Here is a 17,570-nt window from a genome sequence, read left to right as displayed (position 1 = left end):
GGAAGACAGCTTTGCCTTGACATAGTGGCAGTGCAAGGTCTGGAGACAGACTCCCAGCCCACCTGCACAGTTCTCTCCTGCAGGTTGCATGTTTGCCTGTTTAAGATTAAATTACATTTAGCTAAAACCTGTAGTGAGTCCATTACATCGGCCACTTCCACAGATACCTGCAGCACTGGAGAAAGCAGGGGGATATGAGTGCCAGAGGCTTGTATCTGACAGGCTCCAGGCACACCAGCTTCCCCTATAAAAACCTTAAAAACACTAATTCTGAAGACTTGAGTCTTATTCCTTAAATTCCCTCATGACCCCACAGGTACAGCACATTCCTAAACCATTTTACAGTGGACTGTTCCTCTAGGTATCCTTTATACATAGGATCATGCAGAGGGAGGAGGAAGGATGAAGGAGGAATGAAGGAGAAACAGGTCTCTCGTCAGTGTTACCAGTAAAGAAAATTTTCCACAGTTACACATGCCACAAGACCAAAATGTGTAAGGACTTATTTTGAGAAGTATGCTCATCCCCCAAAACACACCTCTGTAGGTGTGCTGGAGTCATCTTCTGACTGCACCAGACTATCCAGTAAGTTCAATTGTATAACAGTAAGGTCAGGGCCATATTTCACCCCCCTCTTCCTGTCAGTTGCAGTAAAAAGAAGAATAGAAAACACATTAGTAGGAGAACAATGATGTTAAAAATACATACCAGTATATCCAGGCAGGCTGCTTTCAGTAGAGTTATTTGGTCTGCAATGGTCAAACTTGTAAAGCCCGGCAATCGCTTTGCAAACTCCACTATTTTAATAATGCACTTCGTTGCAAGTTCACTGAATTTGTCCCAAAGCCCAAGGTCCAGTCGAACCCGATGATCTGCGCTGGAGTTCTGGAAAGACAGACAGACAGAAGGCACCATAAATCAACAACGTTCCTTTTAGCAATCGGTTTTCAAGGGAAGGAAACAACAACCACGTTTTCCTTCCAGAAGTACTTTCTATTAACATTCCAGACATTTTCTGCAGCTTGCTGTCGGGATGATGCTGGTTTTAAACTTGGATTAATCGCCTGAAAATTCCTTGGATACTTCTCTGTTACTTATGATTGCAGAGGCCATCTGTACAAGGAATACAAATGAACTTAAACATTTCCAAATGCCACCCTCATTATTCTTCCTTGCCATTATATAATAAGTGCATTGAGAAAGACAATTTACAGTTGTACCCCAGAAAATATAAATGAACAGTGGAACAAGAATATTGGGTCCTCCTCTGGAAAAAGCAGCACAATATTTGGAACATAGTTTCACATACTTAAGGTCTTACAAAATTGGTTCTGCTTAATTTCTCTGCTCTGTGGCTATGCCACAGCTTTCTGAAGCTACAGTCTCCCATGACTTACAGAGCATTTATTTACATAATACTAAGGAAAATCCCATGTGCCTTCATGAATGCTATGTGCTCATTTGATAGTGCATCCAACATACATCCCCACTGCTGGAAGTGTAACAAGGACATTTTGGTGGCATCTTTCAGGGAATGTTTATATTCACCTACCTCAAAGTCTCCATAATTTTCTAGAGTGCATAGGAAACTTGTGTTAAGTTTGGGATCAAACTCACATTTTTATACATTTGGAACAGCCACTTAACCCTTGAAAAAGCTGAATGTGTCAGCCAAGAACAGTCTCACTCAAAATCTGCTGTGACCCATTTGATGCCAGCCCAGCAACACTGGGTGTCATGAGAAGACCTGGTGAGTCCACTCCAATCCACCCAGGACTCCAGCAGAGTGACAAGAAACAGGTAATGACAGAGCTCTGAAATACCCAAATCTCCTTCTGCCCTCACATGCAGTGTATTGTCAGCATTTGACCCAATGCTATTTAGGATGCAGCCAGGGTGATGGTGTCCCCCAACCCCCTCTTTCATAAGCCACTAGTTCAGTGTGCATTGCAGCTGCCTTCAGCATCTGGGTGATCTCCTCTTCACTGCAGGAGGAATTTTACCTATAAAAATATGCTCAGGCAGTAGCTTCCTCCCCAGCTGCAGAGGAAGCCCATGTGATCAGCTGCCTCAAGTCTCAGCTGGTTGAAGTTAAAATGTTAAATTAACTTTAAAATTAAAGTTAAATGAGCAGTCTCAACCTAAAAGTCTAACAGACATGGCAGATTAAATAGCCATCAAAAAGCATTCAAATTACACAGATCACACTTTCTTGGAGGAAACATTTCCAGTGAGCCTGCCACCACCACTGCTGATGGTGAGGACATCCACCTCTTAGAAAGCCACTGAAGCCATTATCTTGTCAGCTTTCTTTGGTTCACAGGAAGGACACAGGGCTGGAAGAGGTTGGTGGAGCAATGTGGAGTGAGCTCAGCTTGGCTGTGATGCTCTGGACCCCATCCCAGCACTGCCTTCACAAGACACCACCACTACCATCAGTCATGAAGGAGAAAGTCCTGACGGGTTCCCAAGGTGCCACCAGCCTGACATTCACCCTCACTTGGAACAGCATGGAGATTTGAGCCAGGAATATTTACATTAGGCCCTAATTGGAAAAAATAAATGCTGACTGTGCTGAGCAGTCTGAAGGAGTATGCGTGCTCTTTCCTACTACCCCTCTCTTTAGGGGATAATTAATTCATTTCATCATTTCTATTTGAATTTTTATTCTGGGAACTTCTTCTATTTTCTTTTGTTTTTTTTTAAATGACAAAAGAAAATGTCTCTATAATGCTAAACCTAAAGTATTGCCTTCAAAATGGTCCAAAACTAATGAGTTAACAGTGATTGTAATGCCCTTTGAAACATTTCTTTCGGCTACTGGAGTATGCATCCCTCAGATTTATTTTATTTCATCTTCAAGGACCTTGGTGAAATACAGTACATTGGAGGAAAAATAAGATCAAGATGTGCAGTCATTCAGGCTGTAATTAAATTTAATAGGCAGTTTATCCAGTTCATAGAAAGATGGCATAGCAGAGAGCTACACAAAGCAGAGCCTAAAGCAGGAAATCATTTTACAATAGGGTATCCATCTGGAAAAAAAGACATTGCATGAAACCAGCAAGTGTGAACGAAATCTTCATCAGTATCATATGAGGTTACTTTATCATGCTGCAGTGCCAGCAACGGGAAGTTTGACGTGTCTTCTATTAGGAGAAATGCACGGCCGTCGCAACTAATGTAAATCTAACTCTCTATTATGCAAACTGAAGAGAAGGGGCAGTTAATAAAATACAAAATAACCAGGTGTTTTATTATGCCAGGTGCCAGATCCCTCAGCATTGGAGCTGATGTGGTTTACACATTACCTTTGAGATGCTACAAATGGAAAGAGTTTTAACATTCTATCTGTTAATGAATGTCAACACAAGTGTCACAGGAAGAAGAGCTGGATTTTGAGCAGCATTTCTCAGTATTGAAAAACCAAAACTGACTCAATATCAATGTACAGCTTGAACAATAAAACACAGGGTTAAAAAAAAATGCACAACAGAAACAAAAACTCTGATTAAATTTGCCTGGAGATCTCCTCTATCCATGCTGTGAAAAAGATGCAGACGCTATGACTTTTCCTGAATATTTTACTGAAGCGGGTTTTTGGGTGTCTTTTCCAGGAGCAGTCTCACATGTTTTTCAGGCCTATGCACCAGTGCACATATGGTGGAACAATACTGTAATACACCCTAGTGGCATCTTTATCAGTGGAAAAGCCCAACCTTGCTATGAAATCCAATTAAACAGCCATTTTTGCCACATAAATTGATCCCATTTTTTCCATCATTTTTGTTTTTTCATTGCAGGCTGCTCTGTATCCACATTTACAATATGGGATGAGGTACTCGTAGAAACATACACAGCAGCAGAATCCCTACTGTCTTTAAAATCCACTTTACAAAGGAAACAAGGCTCACAGGGGCACTCTGCCCTAATCAGGAACACTCGTGATGCCTCTTTAGTAAAAGCAGCAATGCACTCCAACTCCAGTGAGTTCACTGAGGACCATGGCACATGTCCCTGCTCAGTCCCGGTATCAGGAGATACACACATTTTTACATATGTATATATTCCTCCTCAATGGCACTGAACAATAGCTGTGTGACTTCTATGACCAGCACTTACAAAGAACGAAATGCTGTCAAGATGTGTGTGGAACCTCTTCACTTCCAGCTAGCCAAGATCAACCCAGGAGAATCTGCAGCAAGGGTCTACAGAGCCAAAATTGTTTTCTGTTTTATCCTCCCTTTATCACAAGGCTGGATGTAACACAGCTGTAGACTTACAAATAATACCACTCTCAAGGGACAAGCAGTATAGTTACACTCAATTATACTATAAAGTATGACATCTCCAGAGAAATTACTCAGGCACTCTCTCTTACCTGGATGACAGTAATAAAACAGATCTGTTTATGATGGACTTTTGGAATCCATTACTTTTAAACAGCTTGCTGATTCTCATCATTGGTAGAACTGTACTTGTCACTGCCCACCAAATGCAACTGCTAAGTCAAATGACCCAGGGAATTTAATACAAGGGCTATTCTCCCATTATTTTAAGTAGACTTCTACTAATTATGCAAAGTATGGGGCCACTTTTTCTTTTTAAAGACCAGATGGATATAAAAAAATAATTGAAAATGCTTCTCCAAAACCATTTTTAACAGCTAAAAACACATAATGGTGGTGGAAAAAAATCACCATGTAACCCTTCATTCTGGGAAATGCAGGCTGCAGTGCTCAAGAGTGAGAGGAGCCAGATACACAAGCCAAATGCTTGAACAGATTTTTATTTTTACTATATCTCGGTAAGGTCTTTTTTATTTTACATTCCTATAATTTTTTGCACTTTTTAGCAACAAATGAAATCTTTTAAAACAGTCTGAATGATTGTGTAACCAAAGGCACTCGGGGGCTGCCCTTGCAGAACAGTTTCTTCCATCTAACATCCCTGTCAGTACACAAATGCAAGGCTCACAAAATTCAATGGAATCCACATTGGTTAGAAACACTCACTTCTCACCTCTCAGTTAGAGAATTAAACTAAAAACTCTAAGGTTATAAAAGCAATCTGTGTGCTCTGTAGTGTGAGCACACCATGCCTCACGACTGACAGCATGCAGAACCAGGCATAAAAGCAGGACTGGGGGCAATCTTCCACATGTACTAGATTGTTACTATCAAAAAAAGCAGTGTGGCATAGGCTTTTAGCCTATAGGCTCCTCTTGGACTCAGCACTTAGAAAAAGGGCTCTGTGCTCCTTTGTTTTTTGATTTCTGGTCTCTGCTTCAAGTGTCTCAGGTTGTTGTCGGAGCCCTGCTGTTTGATCAGCAGCTGCTGGTGGTGTCCAGGCACCGGAGCTGTGCTCTTGTGACCAGGGGATCCAGATCCCCTCTGGATCCTCAGTGATGCAGAAAGGATTATCCCCTCCCTCTGGGCTGGCGGGAGGCTGGAGGGGAAGGTGACCCTTATTCCAGCCCCAGCACTACTCTGTCCTTCCCACGTGAGCTCTTAACACTGAAGTCCTACATAAAATGCCAAAGTGGCTGCCAGACCTTACCTAGATGAGAGATTTAAATACTGTGCACTTCACACACAGACTATGAGAATGCAGCAAGAAGACAGTATTTAGTACCACTGCTATTATTCTGATGCAGTGTTTGAAGGAAGCTGCATCGCTCTCAAAGATTCAAGGTAAGCCAAAAATAACTCTTTCAGCATAATTCTGTTATTGCAACTTGTACCATGACAAAGCAGGAGAGGGTGAGCCCTGTGCAGCAGTTCCCTGCTTTGAACTTCCAACAGAGCAAAGCTAAAAACAAGAAATCTCCTGCCCCAGGCTGTCCCATCAGGCTTGAGATATGAATGACCAATACCCAGCCTCAGAAAGAGAGCAGTCATATCATGGCTACTCATGTTCCATAGACAGCCCAGATTCACTGCTCATTACTGAGATCCAGGTGCTCTCAACAAGGGCTCTGAAATTCCAACAGGGGCATAAACTCCCCACGGGGTTCCGACAGAACCTAAGGACGAAGGCATCAGCAGTGGGTGTGCTATGCAACAAGGCCCTCTCCAATTTCATCCACTTGTATCATTTCAAGAGCTAAAAGATTAATGATGCTTCAGCAGCCAGTACCTAATGCAAGTGTTGAGGTGCCAAGGTTTATTTTTCAACCCTCGAGGATCTTTGGCAATTACCAGGATGCAATACAGTGCCATCCCACCAGCTGCAGTTCTGCTAACTCTGCTAACTCCCAGCTAAGGTGGAAATACATTCTAATGTGTTCCTGCTGGGAAGGACCAGAGAAACATGGGGAGGAGAGGCTCCTTCCCCAGTACTAACCAGTTTACATGGGGCTCAGATTTAAATGTGAAGAGTGCTTGTGAAAATACTTTCAACAAAATGAAAAACAGGCTTTTTTATAAAATCACACCATATGCTTGCTTTTCTTGCACTTAAATACCAAGTCTTACACTCAGACCTCAGTTTTGAGCCTTGCACTCCATTTTGTAAATAGATTATTGTGCCATTAAAAAGCACCCTGATTGCTAAAACAGTGAATATTGATGGCATACAGGGATTTGCCTACATCACTCAGAAATTTAATGTTTGTTTCAATAGCAGAAAATTTACCCAAACCAGAGAGCAATCCAGTGAGAGCACTATTCCACCAGGCCTCTGAGGATTGGTCCCAGATCTTCAGCTGGGGCTGGAGGGCAAGAACCATGGAGGCAGCTCTCTCCTTGCCCCAGCCATGTCACTCCCAAACTCCTGCTCTCAGCGATGAGAGGACATGCTTGACTACCTCAGGATGTTTTGCACATCCCTTGAAACAGTCAATGCTGCTGCAACCAACAGCAAGCCAAGACCCAGTAGTCATTTATTTACTGATAAGGTTCTAAACATTATCTAACAGTTATTTTTCATCCTCTCTTTTATTATTTGATTTGCAAACTTGACATTGAATTTTCTTTAATCAATTAATATCACTGACTTTCCCTGTATTTAGCAACATATATATGTATAGAAGAAAAATTATTTCCCTGACTCATCTCTGGAGAGATTCCCATAGTACTGAGCTTCTTGATGGGGGGGCTGATTTTTCATTTCTAAAAGCATCAAAACTTTTTGCTGTTATGGGATCTTTTGGTAGACTGGGAAAGGATGTATAATTTTTGGGGCTGTCATATGCAGAGCCAGGAGTTGAACTCAGTGATCCTTGTGGGTCCCTTCCAACTCAGGATATTCTATGATTCTAGGAATAAACTGCAAATGAGCATTTTGGAAACTGTTTTACTTAAACATTTCATATTTTCCTTGACCTTGGTAGCTTTGGGACTATCACCAGTAATCCAGCAGCATTTAAGAACTCCCTACACCTGCAAAGTTGTAATCTACTGATGCACGAGCAGAGATCACATCTTTGGAAGCCAAGAAATTTCTAATGAATGATGGAATGTCACTGACTCATGGTCTCAGAGCTTGGGGTTTGGCTGGATTAATCCTCCAGGAGTCTCTTGTGATACCGCTAAGTAGCACTCACATCTAAGTGCAATTTCTCTCCCCAGCAGGCAGCCTTTGCACACACACCTCTGGTTTTTTCCTGGCTTAGGAGGTGCAAAGAGTGAATCTACTTCTTCACCTATTTAAAATGTCCAGAGCCTCCAAAACTCACATCATCCAGGCATATCGAGAACACTTTGTGCCTCAAATCATACTCACTGTAGTGTATTTTCCCAGCTGGCAGAGTGAAGGGAAGGTTTCCTGGTGAGCTTTTCGGATCTTCTCAGTGAGATCATCTAACTCTGCTGTCATTTCATAGTTTTCTGTGGACTCCTGCTTTGAAGGTTCCTTCTTCTTTTTGTTCCTGTCATTTCTGACAGCTGTAAGAAAAGCAGAGATACAGATCACATGGGGTTATTCAGATCAACCTATGTTGCTTTTGCTGCTCTATTTCAAATCACTGTAAAATACTGCTATTTTAAACACACATTATTTTAGGTGAATATAAAAATGTTATATGCACAGAGGACATTAATTCCAGCCTACTCATTTAAAAATAATTTAAGAACTAAATGTAGTGAGCAGTGATTAAACCAAACTTCTACAGGGGTTTGTTGTGGGTGTGCCATCACAATCCCACATTATCAGCCTTCCAGGAAAGTCTACTGCAACTTCATATGCAGAGTGTCTTAGTAACTTTGTGAGGTGGGATTTTTTCCACTGTAGAACTACAGTTGTGCACGGTGGATGGCGAAGCCCTCTGCAGTGAAGCAGTCACTATTTTATTGGATGTGAACAACACTAAAGAAAGACAGCAAATATCTTTCTTCTTAAGTACCTCAGCATGGAAGATAACAAAGCCCCACACTAATACAAACTCCACTAAACAGAAGTTATTTAAAAGGAAAGTTAAATGTGAAAACAGTAAACAAAAGAAGATGAAACACGTTAAACTCAAGTTCTGGAGATCAAAGGAGAAGCACAAACACTTGAAAGAGAAAAAAATGGCAGTGAAGCTATCTAAAGTTGCTTGCCATCTGCTTCTGCACTCAGATCAGCCTTCTACCTTCCCCCGGCCGTGGGGGATTACTGGAAATATGCATTGTGCTCACTCGTGCTGTAATTGATTTCCCACATATTTGTGTTTTGTAATAAAATATGACAGCTGCTCCATCACCATGCTGCTCTTTGTTCTTTAATGAAAATAGCTTAATTTTACAAAACGTGCCCAGGAGATAAGTCCGTGTCCACAGTATTGCCAGTAATTGTGAATTTTATCAAGAGTCTTGCTGTTAGCTAAAGCTAACGTCTTAAGTGTAACCAGATGCATAAGGCTTTACAACAAAGCCAAGCAAAATCAATCCCTCTCCCTGAAGACTCTATGTCAATATTAAACACCCTGAAGACTAAATCTTACTGGATAAATAAAACCAATCTTAACATTGTTAGCATTCAAAACCTCACGATATTTAAAACAAGGCCCTAAACTCAGAGGGTGCAGCTGGTGGGTTTGGCACATGTGAGCATGGCTTGGGATTTTGGATGGCCAAAGACCTGTTGATTCTTATTTGTACTGTCCTGCCCCAGAAAGTGCATCTGTCTGTGCCAGAGGGAGGGAAGCACAAAGCCACCTCCATGCCAGCTCTTTTTCCCTGTGGGTTCCCCAGGCCCATCTCCACATCTTCTGTGGTCGCTTCCTACGTGCCGGTGAACCACAATATTCATAAAGAGCAGAAAAAATAGTGGGCTGGGAAAGCATCAGAGTCAGAGGCATCTACAGAAATAACATACTGTGTGTAATAGAAAACAAGGAGTAGAGATGTGGGGAACATTTGTTTCTCCTTCACAAGGCACACAGTCCATGCAATGTATGGCTCTGGTCTTCTCACTAAAGGTCTGAATTTGCAACTGAGAGAATTCTGACACCAGTCATTCACATTTTAAGCATGAACTTGACTTAACTGTGTGACAGACCTCTCTGAAGTCAGTCATGTGCTTGGCTGGATTAGGGCTGGGATGCTGAGCACCCCACTGGATTAAAACCTAACCTTGAACACCATCAATTTTGGTGTTTGGAGAACACAGACCCAAAGGAGACCAGCAAAAGTGGACCAAAAAGGTTATTCCTTGCAAAGGTACAATGCTATCAGTGCAGTCGGATTTAGGGCGATGGACTGGTTGCTCCCCACTTCCTTTTACAAGTTTTCCCCTCAAGCAAACGTTCTGATTTGTTGGCTGAACCCCAGTGCAGAGCACAAATGCCATGTTTTGCACTGAAAAAACATCCAAGACCCAGAGCTATGTCTCGAGTGCTGCAAACTGCCACTGTACTTCAGAAACAAATCCTAATCACTGCTGTACTTGGGAGATAAAGGAGTTCCTTAGAAAACTGTAAACTCCTACACAACCATGAAGAGCAATAAACCTTTGTAACAAAGCCCCACTTACTTATAGCTCTACAAGCTGACTGACAAATTTGCCAAGCAGGCGGCCCCAACAACCACTTCCCTCAACAGTTTTGAGCTCCTCGTCCAATTTGAATGCATTATTCAGGCCAGGCTTCAAAGAAAGCAGGTGCCAAGGGCTCCTAGAGACCAGGAGATAACTCTGGCAGGGACCCTGCCATTCGCCTTTGCTATCCCAGCACTGCTCCTTCTGCAGTGTACCTGAAATTCCTTTCCCTCCAAAGGCCACTGGAGGGACAGCTGCTGATCAGTCCTCATCACCAAATTGGCTAAGCTCTGTCCTCTTTCTCTTTTGGTCCAAATCAGAGGGTAGAAATGGGAGAAGTAACACAGCCCAAAAACTAGGAACATTTTTTGTTCCTCATTAACTTTCTTAAATGATTCTGATAGCTTTTAAAATAATGAAAATACAGAATAATATATATCTTCTTACTTTATTCATTAAGACTGCATCAGACCTGTCAGTGTTTCCACATTCCCTGTAAGATAATGCATTAAAGTGCTGATGTATAACACCCAAGCTCCTAAAATATAAAGCATTTCAGTAACACCAAACTATTGGGCAGATTTAACTACAGTTATAAATCAACACGCAAAAAAAAAAAAATAAAAGGACAGAAAGACCTTAAGACAAGACTATGTTTAAAAGAGTTAAATAAAAACATATAAACACACACACACACATTTACGCAGTAAATTTAAAAACCATCACTGCTCTGGGAACAGGAACTGTCACACCGCATGTGGGAAGGGTTTTGGATTACAGCTTATGCTTATATTACATAAATCACACCTTTTGGTATCTTGATCTTTACATGCATATGATCACATCAATCCCTGATGCAATTCCACTGCCTTTTAATGATGATACGCCAGTGATGAATCTGTGTCACAGTTAATGCTGCCGTGGAAAACTCAGGTTATGAATTTCATTACTTGTGCACTAAATTCTGACTTGATGGCTGCATTAATTAGAAGCTCCCAACAGGGGACAGTATGGAAGCTCTCTTGCCCTATGAGAACTCTTGAAAGTTAAAGAAAAATAAATAAGGTGGTAGCGTGGGGAAGAAGCATGAAAAAAGGTGACTCTTGATATGTGAGGAAGCCAGGTCTTGGCGTGTTTCAGAAGGCTGAGTGACACACGCCCACACCTGTGCACGTCTGCTTCAATCCATCTTCCTGTGACAGCTTCCCTGTCCCCTTGACACACACGCCAGGACTTGCACTTCCACACCCAGAAACCTGCAGGCAGCCACAGCAGGGTTCACAAGCTGGCAAAGGTACTTTCTGTTGCCTTAAGAACTAGCCCCTACCTTCAGATGTTCAGCCTGCTCCCTGATGGTAGGGGGGCAGAACACCACCTCTTGTCCTGCTCAGTCTGTTCTCCTCACCCCAGGATTGCCATTGCCTGTCCCTTAGCCTCAGATACACTTTCCCTTTTCTGCTCAAAGTGATGGACAGGGCACAAAAGGTGCAAGAGGGTCAGATGCATTCTTCAAGGAAAGCAGGGCCTGCTGTAGATGGAACTAAGTATAGAGAAGACACAAACAGCTTCTCTTGGAGAACCCCAGTGCTCTCATTTAGTAACCTTGCAGCAATTCTCCTGCCTGAGTGGGGTCATTTCAAGCATGTCCTAATGCAGGGAATTGTCCAGTCTTAAACCCCTCAGGTCCACCAAACTTAGCCACTGTTTGGCTAAAGATAAGCTGGGATCCAGCCCATGAGATTTAGACAGTTTCTAGGCAATCAGGTAAAATCACAGAAGAGTGAATATTTGTACATCCATTTGTCAAAGGTTGCACAAACATGTCCAAGGGAGGAGAACTTGCCACTCACAATGCAATTTTTCCTACTACTTGCACAACCTGCGCTTCCCCAGATATCCAGAAGATACACAGACAGCTTCTTTCATGTATTAAAATGATTAATCAGCTATAAATTCATTATTTGAAATGCTATCACTGCAGTTTTGTGTCTTGGAGATCCCCGTGACCTTTGAAGAGCTCTGTGTACTAGTTAGCTGGTTTTGTTCCTGTAGCAACAACTACTAGTGCTTCCAGTCAGTTCACATTCCTGTAAAACCACACTTTTCTTGTCCCCAAATATTTTGGAAGTTACTCGTTAAGCTAACAAACCTCAAAAGCACCATAAAGCACACAGAGCAAGTCAGTAATTGCACAGTGCTGGGCACAAGATCGGTCTGCAAAAAGACTCCTTTTGTTTGTAAAGCCCAATGAGAAGAGAAGTGAGAGGTGAACTGAGGTAGGAACGCTGCAGACCTGCCAGTTCTCCCTTCTGGGCAGAGGCTCACTGTCCTGCCTGTCCTCCTGCTCCTTGGGAAGCCACCTGTCCCTGAACACCAGGGAGCCTGGGCAGGCTGATGGTGTCACACGTGGCTGTGGGGCTGATCCCCAGCACTGCAGCTGGGAAATCCAGCAGCACCAAGCTGTTTGCTAGGGTGGAAACCCACAAACCTAGCACAGCTCCTCCACACTCTTGCTCATCCAACTCCAGAGGCAGCTGCTAAAAAAATTCTAATTCTGGCACAAGTTAGCAGCTGTGGCCAATTTCAGTCAAATATTTCAGTCAAATAAGCAAAACGCTTACTTACTGCCAATGGCAAGTGTGCTCCATCAGGCTAAATGCCCAACATATACCACATATTACTCTTCAACTAACTGTGTTAAATGGTATGGAATGGCAGTCCATAAGGGTGTCTTTCCCAACAGTCACCTTGGAAAATTTCAAACCAAGGGAGCTTAGCAATCCTGCTGCTGCTGAACTAGGCTCTCTGACCCCATGGTCCAAAGCAACACCCAGCTGCACATCCCAGCCAAATTCCAGACCTGAGAACTGGTGGAATAAAGCACAAAGATGAGGAACTCAAGGAGTTTGAGTTTCCCATCTCCAAGACATGTAAAGGAAGAGAACAATCATCTCAAAAGCAGCAAAATCACACTCGACACACTGATGAGCCATCAATCCAGGATGGTGGGACTCCTGTACACATTAACAGTAGTGCAATTGCAAGCCAAACACACTAAAATATGCAGAACACCAGGTAGTTATAAATAGATTGGTTTCCTAGGTCGTGATTTCCAGATGAAATAATGTTTTCTTTTAGGCAAAACAGCTCAGTCCTAAAATAAGCCAGGAAACTATTTTAAAACAAATTTCCATGCCAAAACTTGGCTTTGACATATGGAGAATGATTGGAGACAAAGCCCATTTCAAACACAAAACTCTCATTTCTAATGGACAAAGCGAATAACAAGTACACAGTTGTGTAAGGGACTTACAAAACCAGAACACATCAAAACCTGCATATTTTGTAGCTGATTCTGAGAAATCAACCATGTCAGCTGTTGGATAACAATCGCCAGAAGAAAACATCTCAAATTAAGTGAGATAGTATCTCTCTACAGACAGATATCAAAATTAACAGGGAGCACAGAGAAACAATCATGGAAGACATTTCATAAGCACCTGGCACACTATCATTTTTCCCCAGGCACAGAGCAAGCACATCCATTACAGAATTCGAGCCCGCCCAGGGTTTCCTATTGAGAAATAACATTCAGCTATGGCAAACCCGCCCCGGCCAATGCGCCAGGAACCTCAGTTCAACCACAGGGGAACACACCACACATCCAGAAGACATCGTCCTGTCTCCTGCCTTCACGTACACTGGCCCTTCCAGACACTCCTGGTATTTTTTTTTTAACCTTTTTTTTTCTTTTTTTTGAGGAAGGTAAATTTGAACTCTGCCTTGCAGCTTTGTATTATTCATTACATAATTGCTATGTTTTATTAGAAATATGATCTATTATAGCCTTGAATATGGTAACTTAAATGACATTGAAAATTAGATTATTCTGATTATTAGAGAAGTGAGAAAGGTACTAAACATTTGTAAGGCTGATAATCAATCAGTGTATCCATGTGAGTGCAATAAAAATCAATCAGGAGCTAGTGCGTTTAAATCTAATTTTTTAAGCATGACATTTTCTTCTGAGTTTCTTTTTTAAATGTCACCCTCTTCTACAACAGTGATTGATTCTATCCCCAGGGATAGTTAACTCCAACTGTTTTATTCATTGCACTGAGCTCTTATATCCAGTCTTTTCTAAATATCAATTTAATGACAACAATAATATTTTTATCAAAATGTGAAATTCAGAAATAGGCATTCAAAACAGCAAGAAGCACGGCAGTACATTTAAACTGCTACAAATACCAGGAACCTTTTAACTAGCAAGCAGTGTACTTAACACAGAAAATGGTGGAATTTTGTGTCCCTCCCATTTTCTTTTTCCTCCCATAAAAGAGAAGGCCAAGGATTTGCTTGTTTAAAACATAATTCATTTAGAAATGTTTCAGTAGTGAACAATGAATCACTGGCTATAGGGAGCCTGTGAATAATTACCTATGCCTTCAAAATAACCTTATTAGGCTATTGTAAGTATAGGGGAGACCTTTGATACCTATAGCCTTAGGGCCCCTATTTTTCCATTCATGCACAGGGGATTTATATGGTTATATCCTGACGAAAGCAACACATCTCCCATTTATGTGTGAGGATAACTGCGGGGTTAATATATCAGAGCTGAGTTATAAGAACAGGTTTCATTATATGAATGAATGATACAAATGGATGCTCTACAGCTTTATTTAACTGGCCTGAAACTTCACCTGTGGTTTCAAGGATTCTCATCAGTCGGAACAATTTTATTTTAGATGTGAAATTTGGCACCTGCTGTTGTCACATCCCTGAAATATTAGAAAGTGGAATGAGCAAAAAAAAAAAAAAAGGAGTTTCTAGTCCTTTAAAAAAAACCCAATAGCATCTGAAATCAGATGTAGGACCAAAACTGAAAAGCCAATGCAAAACAACAGGTTGAGAAAAATACCCCTTGAAATTAGCTGAAAGGTATGCCTCCGGTACTCTTTTACTTATTTATTTAAATTTTTATATTACTGTACTATCTTTTTAATAAAAATTATTGTTAATTTCTTTTGCTTTTTAATTTTAAGACATCCAGAGGCAAAATCATACTTGGAATACCTAGAACTTCCAATCCAAGACCCAAAACCACTCCTGAAGGGAACCAAATGGTTCTACAGGCACATTTGTCCTCAATGTTGCAGATGGACTGGACAAAAAACCCAAACCAACTAAATAAACCCAAAAAACCAACCAAACAAACTCCCCCAATCTACCAGACTCCCATAAGCCATTTCCAAGTGTATGAATATACCAACTAATGCCTACCTTTATATTTACTATAGTATTTTGGGAGTGGTTCAAGGTCTGCAGAACATGCCAAACAGAGTACTAACTGCCCAAAGAATAAAAATCAGGACTTCAGAAATGGAATACCCCTCACACTCCCCAGACAGGTCCTAAGAACAAATGAGAAACGAAGAAGTTGCAAAAACAGAAAGACAGTAAACAAGTGGGGGAAAAAAAAAATCAAACAGAAGAAAATGTGTTTTGCAGCACATGGGTGTGGGCAGGTAGAGGACGAGGAGCAGCTGAGTCAGAGGCAGGACAGACAGGGCACAGCACCTGTACCGGGGGTTGAACTGAAAGCAGACTCCTTGGTCTCCCTTACCATCTCCCTACATATTGCAATCAAAGTAGCTGGAGAGATGGGATTATACATTAAATGATGAACTGTTTAAATAGCATTTGCCCTGTGATTTCCATTTTCAAAGTGCTTTCATATCATCAACTAATTGCCAGTGTTAATAGGATAATCCACATGCTCTAAGCAGCTGATGCTTAAACAGCTATTGAAGGTTGTTAGCATTAACAATTGCAGGCAGAATAAATCACTAATATTTCCCGTGAAGACCCACCAACATATCTGCCATGGAAATAGCCTAGCCATACTCATTGACTCGGACAAAATTTACTCACTGGTATGTTTCCATCTGTATTTCACATAGGCATCACCTCAAGTTACTTAATATAGCCAGAAATTCCCATATGTGAGATGAAGTATCTCCACATGCAGGTCTTGCAATGTCCCTGTGCATCTTGTGCAGCTGTTAAATTAAACTACACTTGTCATTCCCTCCTCACTCCAATAATGCCCCATCTCTCTCAGTATTATGCAAGAAATCAGTCACTTCCTTACTCTCAACATAAAACCTATGATTTTTATTAAGATCTACCATGCCACTTGCAACAGGTTTGCAAGTTATTGCATCACCCAGTGGGTATTTCCAGTCTTTCCCTTCCATGCACAGCACAGGAATGGGAAGGAGCTTTGGCAATCAATCACTCCATCTGGGGAGGGTTCCTAAATATACAGGGCTTCTGCAGGTAACCCACAGGGAAGTGCCAGCCTGTGGCAGAATCCCTATGAAACTAAACCCCTCAGGGAAGCAAAGCATTGTGCTTACTATCTACTGTTTTGGCTGCCAAGACCCCAGTGGATTTACTACTAACTTCTGTGGCAGTCTAGATAAAATTCTGCATGCAGATGGTTAAATCAAAATACTCTGGGGAAATGGAGGACAGCTTTTCTGGAATTGCAGTGTCTTAACACATTAGCTAAAAATACACAAGACCAAAACCACAAAGTGATTATTCTTTCTCTTCCTTACAGCTGAAGTGACCAAATGTATAGGCAGCAGTTGAAAAACTCTTCTAAATACTCAGCATGAAAATAAATTTCTATTAGGCTATAGTGCATTTCTTTTACCATAGGCTGGGGGAAGAAAAAAAATCCCTAAATTTCAAACTCTGAACTTTCAGTCAGAAATTACTGAGAGGCCATTAAATCTGTCTCATCTGATTTCAGCTGTTGAGGTGCCCTTTCAAGCTACCTTCTCAAAGCAACTGCCCTTTTGAGCTACAATCTTGAAGCCTGGTACACTAACTCTTTATGGATAACCGATTATGAGCAAAAATATCCTGAATCTGACCTTTCTCTCCAGGGTCATCAAAAGGTAAATCAGTCTACTTATCTACAGATATTATATTAATTTCTCTCAGGAGACAGTCATGGTAGTACGATGCCTCACAAATGGGAGACACTGGGGTTATCCAAAGTCCTCATTTCAATTTGCTGGGCATTATCCAGGACCACTGATGGCCAAGGAAGTGCATGGCTGTAAGCTAAGACCAGACACTGCACACTATCCCTGCCCACTGCCAGCCTGTAACACTTCACGCTTCAATCTGCCACAGCTATTTTATATCTTATCCTAACATACACCGAGGAAAAGAACTGACTTATTTTTTACTTAACTAGCAAGCTACCTACCATGACAAATTGCAACCTCTTTCCTGACAATGCCATCAACAGACTCCTTCCACAAAATAACTTTCCATAATAAGCACATTTATTCAATGTAATGAATGAGTCCAAACTACAGGACAAATTCTAGTCATGCATGATAAAACTGACTTTATGGGACAGCAAATGGAAAAGCAACCAAAAAAAGGAGGCGAGCTGGAAGACCCCATCCCTTTGCTTGCACATGGACACACAGGACTCAGGGCAATGGCTCCCCAGAAGAAAGAGCAGAAGATCAGGAGCAATACCAAGACAGTGTGTCACTGCATTTCTACCTTTTATTATGGGT

General features: G+C 41.6%; 1 protein-coding gene across 5 annotated transcripts in view; it reads right to left on the bottom strand.

Annotated features, from left to right (window-relative positions):
* Positions 1–17,570, bottom strand: part of RARB (retinoic acid receptor beta) — a 312,141-nt gene that overhangs the window by 12,882 nt on the left and 281,689 nt on the right. For all 5 annotated transcript variants that reach the window (XM_066555407.1, XM_066555425.1, XM_066555416.1 and 2 more), the window contains 2 exons: positions 7,726–7,886; positions 709–885 (listed from right to left, as the gene is read on the bottom strand). In XM_066555407.1, coding sequence (XP_066411504.1) covers positions 709–885; positions 7,726–7,886 — 338 coding nt within the window. The remainder of the gene's footprint in view (positions 1–708; positions 886–7,725; positions 7,887–17,570) is intronic.

This window comes from Molothrus aeneus, chromosome 1 (assembly GCF_037042795.1).
Source record: "Molothrus aeneus isolate 106 chromosome 1, BPBGC_Maene_1.0, whole genome shotgun sequence".
Taxonomy (NCBI): domain Eukaryota; kingdom Metazoa; phylum Chordata; class Aves; order Passeriformes; family Icteridae; genus Molothrus; species Molothrus aeneus.
This window is presented reverse-complemented; position numbering and strand designations above follow the sequence as displayed.